Genomic DNA, 9,027 nt, shown 5'->3' on the forward strand with positions numbered 1-9,027 from the left:
TTATTTCATGCCTATGTAAAAAAATTAAAGAAATATGCTTAGGTAAAGTTGGACATAGAGCTGAAGAGGTAAAGCAAGAACACAATGAGGACAGCTCGGACAACCCTGTTTTATATAATTGCCAGTCCACAGGCTGGGCCGGGAGCAAGGTTACTTCCCTGCTGCTGGCACTCAGCCTGGCCACTGTAGCTATCTATTCAACAAAAAAATAATAAAAAATCATCCCACACATGGGGATCCCTTAGTTATATTGTGTACAGCTTTCCCACAGTTTTCTGGTTACCATTCAGCTATCAATACTGCTTGGTGCTTCCCCAGATTGTGACTCACACACACCTCAAGTCTCTTAACGTGGATGCAAACCAAACAAAGATGTTACATTTTGCCCCTAGATTGATGCTCTTGATGTTGTAGCTGTAACGTCTCAGTTGTACATTTCCAGACCTCCTCTACAGCTGACAATGCCGTCCTTGCACCACTACAGGATATTTTTTTTCTGCTCGTCAAAAAAAGAACAAGTTAAATACAAAAAATCACAGTTGGTTTCATTATTAATAACATTGTGTTGTGTGATACAGTGCAGTAGAATGCATGAAGGAACCACAGGCTCAATTTTCCTACACCATAATTACTACTACACTATTGAGGCTGTAGCTTCCATCATGACTCCCTACTTACACAGTAACTAAAGAAATCTTGGTAGAAAATTATATATATATATATATATATATATATATATATATATATATATATATATATATATATATATATATATATATATATATATATATATATATATATATATGTGTGTGTGTGTGTGTGTGTGTGTGTGTGTGTGTATGTGTGTGTGTGTATAAATTATACTATTCATCTTCTCCAAACACAGTTTTGCTTGATAGAGCATCACCATAACTTGCGGTACAACTGAGACCTTCCAGCAAGAAGATCAGGAGCCATATCCACATGTTCAAAGCAGGTATGTATATCCTTTTTTTCAAAGTAGCAATTGCACATTGTGCTTTTATCTTATAAAGATAATTATTTGATGCCTAGCTTTATACATTTGGCTATACTTTCAATGTTACCTTACATGAGGACACACAAACATAAGGACGGTATTAAATAATGAGTTAATCACACACAACTTTCATTTAAAGCTGCTACTGATGATGCTATAATGAGTAAAAAAGAATTGCCTTTTCTCAGTTAAAAAGGAAATTTACAGCAATCACAGAAGCACTCTTGTGAGGCTGGTTTCCATTCCACAAACCTCTGTGAATCTCTGAACATCCAAATTATCAGCTGTGAAAAATGTACACAAGAAGACACGTCATTCAGTAACACTTTACACCCTCATCTCTTTTTTTAAAGGAAGGTCATAGATCACTTGGAGAAGAACATCTATTACTGGTTGGCTCATTGGCTTGGGTAACACTGTCTTCACTGTGCTGGGCACTGTCTCTCTCATAATCTGTTAGAGTGTGGTCACAGTCGAGTGACGTATCTAAGCTCGCATTAAGACTAGTCCAATCTTCAACGGGCTCGTGGCTCTGGCCGTTGTCTGCAGCCGATAACAGGCTGTCCACATCTTCAGGGGAGAGGTGTGGAGTTTCTAAATCTCCATCTAGTCTTGGATGGTCTGGGGAGGCATTTGTGTGGGTACTGTGGAAAGATTCTTGGCTATCTTCCCTCACTTCTATATTTTCAAGATCTGTGTCAGAACTGACTGACTTGGTTTCCTCAAATTCATCATCTGGATCATAATAAACCTCAGCTCCAGGGAAAATGTATTTGTGACCACCAGTGTACAGGAACATGTTTTCTGAAAAAGTGTATACATGAGTGACATTCTAAACACAAATACACATTTGTATCTAGGTAAGTGGTTAGTGACTATTACGGCAAGATTATTCAAAATAGGAAATCAAAGTTGCAGAATACAAAGTGTGAATTTTCTGGAGAGAGAGAGAGAGAGAGAGAGAGAGAAGCATTCAGGTGCTTAATTACTCCTCTCCTTTTTAAGTGTAAGTCTTCTCAAAATATCTGATACTGAAAGTGCAGGCATATTAAGAATAATGAGAACTACAGCAACTTGGTGCATATATAAATCATAACACACACTGTCAGCTCACCTGGCAACCTTGAAGCTACTGTCTCTTTAATCTTGGGAGCCCAGCAAGCCCTCAGTGCTTCAATGTCACTCTCATCCCTTGGGTGAGGGGCATTCTGGGGTGCCAGCAGGGAGGGTCCAGGGATGGCATTGCTCTCCTCACCATCTAGGCTGCATGTGCTGCTGTACACTCCATTAGTGGCTACTAGTGGTCTTGGTGGCAGCTCACGGAGTTCAGTCATTGGTTCTTGAGTGCAAAGCTCTTCCCACCCATTGTCTAACCTGTTAAATCAAAGATATAATAGATTTAAGTGATGGAAACAGTTCCGAGTCATAAAAAAATAAAGCAGGTGATAAAATGACATGGACGTTGTTACTAAAGAGAAGTGATGGGCAGGAACTGATAATTTAAATATTCACGGAACCAGTTTCTTAGGTTGGTAGAACTGTCAGAACTGGTTCCAGAATTGGTTTCAAGGGAAATTGGTTGAGTGCCGCTGGTGAATACCAGAAGCTTGAAACACCCAGCATGCTGCTTGGTGGTTACCAGGGTGTAGTGGTTCTGGGACTTATCTAGAATACTGGCAGGGATGATTACTGAACACCAACTCCTGGTCCCAAGAGACTGAGGTTCTGGGATGAATACTGAATAGGTGTACCATTTAGTAGATATTTACTCTTACCTCACAAAGGATTTGTTCAGTAATATACATGCTTGAGTTTTTATCAACTCACATATTCAGTGGGATGTCTAGTGTGGTGTTTCATGTTTGATGTGGGTAATTCCATTGCATTTTAGCTCGTCTTTACAAACTTTAGTATACAATACAACATGTGCTCCATATAATTCCACACTGGAGCTGCTCTATTTCGCTTGGATGCCATTGCTTTATGTTAAATTGACTAGGTTTAAATGTGATAAATGCTCCTCTAACATTGCAAATTTAGGTATAAACTCGATATGTGCACCTTTAATGCATTGCATTGGAAAAACCCTTGGTGGCTAAAAAAATGTTACGTTAAAATTCGAGACAGGAAAGATTACAGTACAATCAGCAAATCATATATATATATATATATATATATATATATATATATATATATATATATATATATATATATATATATATATATATATATATATATATATATATATATATATATATATATATATATACACATACATACATACATACATACATACATAGATAAGGTTTTTATTTACTCATGAGGACAAATGTCACAGCCTTCCCTTTGTTTGGCAGTCTTAACTCTTATGATGCATCACTGGGAATACACTATTATATACACTGGAACCTTGGTTCTTGAACTTAATTTAATTCCTGCATATCGTTTGAAATCCAAAATGTTCAGTAACCGAAACTATTTACCCCACAGGAATCAATGTTAAATTGATTCATTCATTCCCAGACACCTGTTCACCCTGTCTTTGCAGCTTATGACAGACGCTCCCACTGCAATGATGGCCACTCCACAACATAACCAGTTCGGAAATTATTTATCCACAATGAATGTATTGAATGAGCTTAGCGGCACAGAACTCGATCAGAAGATATTGTTTAGGGTGACACAGAGAGGAGCAACTCACTGCCAAAATGAAGGTGATCATAAGACTTAGACATCTTGCTGCTGAAAAAAGCTAATAGTAAAATGCAGTTGTGATGGGGTTTTGGGGTTATTGAGAGAGCCGCAGGTGGCTCAGGATTACTCCTGAATGCCGAAAAACTTTATTTATGTTGGGGCTCTTCAACAGGATCACATTTAACTTTTTTCAAAGATTAAATTATTGTCTTACACACTGTCTCTCCTCCAAATACATAAAAACAAAAGGAGTATTTATAGAACCTACAAATTAATCATAAACAGCAGCCTTTTCTTTGTCTTTTAGTATTTCAAGTCAAGTACTGTAGTTGCTGGGGCATTAGACGCACATTTTTCTTGAAAAAATTATCTACTAATTACTGTGTGTCTAATGCACCAGTAGTACAGACACCTAGGCCTGTATAACTGGGTTTATAGCTGTGGAATTGAAGCAGTAGTACACTAAGCATAAAATTGTAACTAATAATATTACTACTAATAAAACCTCTCTCTCTCTCTCTCTCTCTCTCTCTCTCTCTCTCTCTCTCTCTCTCTCTCTCTCTCTCTCTCTCTCTCTCTCTCTCTCTCTCTCTCTCCTAACTCTTTCTTTTCCCTTGTCCCTTATCTCTGACTGATAAGGGAGAGAGGAGGTGACAGGGAGGGAAGTTTGAGACAAAATAAAAGAGGAAGGACATAACCTGAGAAGAAGAGAGCACATGGGGCAAGGAGGTGGAGGAATGGTGAGAGAGGATGATGGGAGGTCAAGGAGGGAGTAGAAAGACTAAATATAGGCAGCAATGGTGAGGAATGAATGAAGATTTAGAGGGAGAGAAATCCCTGACAGATAAGGGGGAGGGGAGGTAATAGGAGGGAGGTTTCAAACAAGAGGAAAGAGGGAGAGAGAAGGAAAAAGGGGAACAATGGTCATAATTGGGGAAGGGGAGTACATGGGGCACATAAGTGGAGGAGAGGTGGAGGAGGATGATGGGAGGATAGGGAGAAAGTAGAAAGAATAAATATAAGCATTAAAGATGAGGAGTGAGTGAAGAATTTGAGGGAGAGAGGAAGTATTGAGAAATTTCTCTCTCTCTCTCTCTCTTTCACACACACACACACACACAGAGAGAGAGAGAGAGAGAGAGAGAGAGAGAGAGAGAGAGAGAGAGAGAGAGAGAGAGAGAGAGAGAGAGAGAGAGAGAGAGAGAGAGAGAGAGAGAGAGAGAGAGAGAGAGAGAGAGAGAGAGAGAGAGAGAGAGAGAGAGAGAGAGAGAGAGAGAGAGAGAGAGAGAGAGAGAGAGAAACACACACACACACACACACACACACACATGGTACTGCACAGCCACAGCATGCTGCATCACATCAGATGCGAAGATAAAATACACACTCTTTTAAGGATTTTGGTGAAACTTGTGCTGTTGCTGTCTTAGACATATCAAAAGCTTTGGATAAAGTCTGGCACAAAGCTTTGACTTCCAAACTACCTTCCCACGGCTTCTGTCCTCTCTGTAACTTCATCTCAAGTTCCCTTTCTGACAGTTCTATTGCTGCTGAGGTAGATGGTCACTGTTCTTCTCCTAAATCTATTAACAGTGTTCCTCAATGATCTACACCAAACTTCTTGTCCTATCCACTCCTACACTGATGATACCACACTGCACTTTTCCACATCTTTTCATAGACATTCAATGCTTAAGGAAGTAAACAGTTTATACAGGGAAACCACATAATGTTGTACTTCTGATCTCTCTAAAATTTCTAATTGGGGCAGAGAAAACTTAGTATTGTTCAATGCCTCACAACTCAATTCCTCAATCTATCAACTTGACACAGCCTTCCAGACAACTATCCCCTCTTCTTCAGTGACACTCAACTGTTCCCCTCTTTTACACTGAACATCCTGGGTCTGTCTTTTACTTGTAATCTAAACTGGAAACTTTATCTCATTTCTAGCTAAAACTTCTATTAAGTTAGGCATTCTGTGTCATCTTTGCCAGTCCCTCCTCCCTCCTCCCCCCTCCCAGATGCTCTGTACAGGGGCCTTATATGCCCATGTAAGAAGTTTGATTTACATGTATGGGGGAGGGGGTTCTATTCATGGCACTCTTTTAGATAGGGTGGAATCAAAGGCTTTTCATCTTATAAACTCCTCTCCTCTGACTGACTGCCTTCAGCCTCCTCCTTATCACCACAATACTGCATCTCTTGCTATCTTCTATTGCTATTTTCATGCTAACTGCTCTTCTGATCTTGCTAACTGCATGCCTCCCCTCCTCCTGTGGCCTCACTGCACAAGACTTTCTTCTTTCTTTCATCCCTGTTCTGTCCATCTCTCAAGAATGAAATATTTTCATATTATTCACACATTTTCTTTGAATACTGGATGCAGAGACACTTATTCATATTTTATTGAATTACACTACTTTGTTCACTGGCAGATACCATTTGCAAGACTTCCTAAATAATGTTAATAATTGCATACATATTTTAAACACTACATAACTGTTTGAGTTGTAATTTATTCATATCCACCATCAGTACTTGTGTGGAACCATTAGGGCAGAACCAGCTCCAAGACTCAGAACCGGTTCCTAGTGGTTCCTGGTGGAACTGTCAGAACTGATTCCAGAGCTGGTTCCCACCCAACTGTACTAAAGGGTTCATGTACACAGAGAGAATTCACAGTTTTCAAGGGGAGAGAGTGAAATGTTAAGTTTATTTCATTTATTTATTTTTTTTTATGTAGGAGGGACACCAGAAAAAATAAATAAATAAATAAATAAGAAAAAAAAATGCCCACTGATATGCTAGTCCCAGAAAAGGGTCCAAAGCGGTAGTCAAAATTTGAAGGATAAGTGTCTTGAAACCTCCCTCTTGAAGGAATTCAAGTCATAGGAAGGTGGAAATACAGAAGCTGGCAGGGAGTTCCAGAGTTTACCAGAGAAGGGGTTGAATGATTGAGAATACTGGTTAACTCTTGCAATAGAAAGGTGGACAGAATAGGGGTGAGAGAAAGAAGAAAGTCTTGTGAAGTAAGCCGCAGGAGGAGGGAAGGCATGCAGTTAGTAAGATCAGAAGAGCAGTTAGCATAAAAATAGCAGAAGATAGCTAGAGATGCAACATTGCAGCTGTGAGATAGAGGCTGAAGACAGTCAGTTAGAGGAGGGGAGCTGATGAGAAGAAAAGCCTTTGATTCCACAATGTCTAGAAGAGCTGTATGAGTGGAAACCCCTCCTCAGACATGTGAAGCATACTCCATACATGGACAGATAGGGCCCTTGTACAGAGTTAGCATCTGGAGGGAGGGGGGGACTGGCCAAGACATCTCAGAACACCTAACTTCATAGAAGCTGTTTTAGCTTGAAATAAGATATGAAGTTTCCAGTTCAGCTTATGTGTAAAGGACAGACTAAGGATGTTCAGTGAAGAAGAGACTGTTGAGTGTCACTGAAGAAGAGGGGATAGTTGTCAGGAAGGTTGTGTCGAGTCGATAGATGGAGGAAATAAGTTTTTGAGGCATTGAACAATACCAAAGTTTGCTCTGCTCCAATCAAAAATTTTAGAGAAATCAGAAGTAAGGCATTCTGTGGCTTCCCTGCATGAAATGTTTACTTCCTGAAGTGTTGGCCACCTATGAAAAGACATGGAAAAGTGCAGGGTGGTATCATCAGCATAGGAGTGGATAGGACAAGAAGTTTGGTTTAGGTCATTGATGAATAATAAGAAGAGTGGGTGACAGGACAGAACCCTGAGGAATACCATTGTTAATAGATTTAGGAGAAGAACAGTGACCGTCTACCACAGCAGCAATAGAACAGTCAGAAAGGAAACTTGAGATGAAGTTACAGAGAGGAGGATAGAAGCCATAGGAGGGTAGTCTGGAAATCAAAGCTTTGTGCCAGACTCTATCAAAAGCTTTTGATATGTCCCAGGCAATAGCAAAAGTTTCACCAAAATCTCTGAAAGACGATGACCAAGACTCAGTAAGGAAAGCCAGAAGATCATCAGTAGAGTGGCCTTCACAGAACCCATACTGGCGACCAGATAGAAGGTTGTGAAGTAATAGATGTTTAAGAATTTTACTGTTGAGGATAGATTCAAAAACTTTAGATAGGCAGGAAATTAAAGAAATAGGACAGTAGTTTGAGGGATTAGAATGGTCACCCTTTTTAGGAACAGGCTGAACAGGCAAACTTCTGGCAAGAAGGAAAGGTAGATGCTGACAGACAGAGTTGAAAGAGTTTCACTAGGCAAGGTGCAAGCACGGAGCCACAGTTTCAGAGAACAATAGGAGGGACCCCATCAGGTCCATAAGCCTTCCAAGGGTTTAGGCCAGTGAGGGCATAGAAAACATCATTGCAAAGAATTTTAATAGGTAGCATGAAGTAGTCAGAGGGTGGAGGAGAGGGAAGAACAAACCCTGAATCATCCAAGGTAGAGTTTTTAGCAAAGGTTTGAGTGAAGAGTTCAGGTTTAGAGATAGATGTGATAGCAGTGGTGCCATCAGGTTGAAATAAAGGAGGGAAAGAAGAAGAAGCAAAGTTATTGGAGATATTTTTGGCTTGATGCCAAAAGTCACGAGGGGAGTTAGATCTTGAAAGATTTTGAAACTTTTTATTAATGAAGGAGTTTTTGGCTATTTGAGAACAGACTTGGCATGGTTCCAGGCAGAAATATAGTGCATGCGATTCTGGTGATAGAAGGTTTAAGTACCTTTTGTGGGCCACCTCTCTATCATGTATAGCACAAGAACAAGCTGTGTTAAATCAAGGTTTGGAAAGCTTAGGTTGAGAAAAAGAGAGAGGAATGTACACCTCCATGCCAGACACTATCATCTCTGTTATGCACTCAGCATACAAAGATGGGTCTCTGACATGGAAGCAGTAGTCATTCCAAGGAAAATCAGCAAAATAACTCCACAGGTTCCCCCAACTAGCACAGGAAAACGCCAGAGGCACCTCCGCTTAGGGGGATCCTGAGGAGGGATTGTGATTGGAGGAGCCCAACAGAGAAGAGAGGGTGACAGCATAAGCAGAAGGATTAGAGGTCAGGAAAAGGTCAAGAATGTTGGGCGTATCTCCAAGATGGTCAGGAATATGAGTAGGGTGTTGCACCAATTGCTCTAGGTCATGGAAGATAGCAAAACTGAAGGCTAGTTCACCAGGATGCTCACTGAAGGGAGAGAAAAGCCAAAGCTGGTGGTGAACATTGAAGTCTCCAAGAATGGAGATCTCTGCAAAAGGGAAGAGTCAGAATGTGCTCCACCTAACTAGTCAAAGAATTTCTTATGGTCTGAGGAGTTAGGTGAGAGGTAC

At 40.2% G+C, this 9,027-nt stretch overlaps 1 protein-coding gene across 1 annotated transcript in view; it reads right to left on the reverse strand.

Moving 5' to 3' along the window:
• Positions 1 to 804: 804 nt before the first annotated feature.
• The window catches only part of LOC135102813 (NAD-dependent protein deacetylase sirtuin-1-like), a 16,885-nt gene continuing 8,662 nt past the window's right edge, over positions 805 to 9,027 (reverse strand). Inside the window, exons 10-11 of the mRNA XM_064008350.1 lie at positions 2,133 to 2,392; positions 805 to 1,822 (exon numbers count right to left, since the gene is read on the reverse strand). Of these exons, the coding sequence (XP_063864420.1) occupies positions 1,377 to 1,822; positions 2,133 to 2,392 (706 nt within the window). The 3' untranslated portion in view covers positions 805 to 1,376. The remainder of the gene's footprint in view (positions 1,823 to 2,132; positions 2,393 to 9,027) is intronic.

This window comes from Scylla paramamosain, chromosome 8 (genome assembly GCF_035594125.1).
Source record: "Scylla paramamosain isolate STU-SP2022 chromosome 8, ASM3559412v1, whole genome shotgun sequence".
NCBI lineage: Eukaryota > Metazoa > Arthropoda > Malacostraca > Decapoda > Portunidae > Scylla > Scylla paramamosain.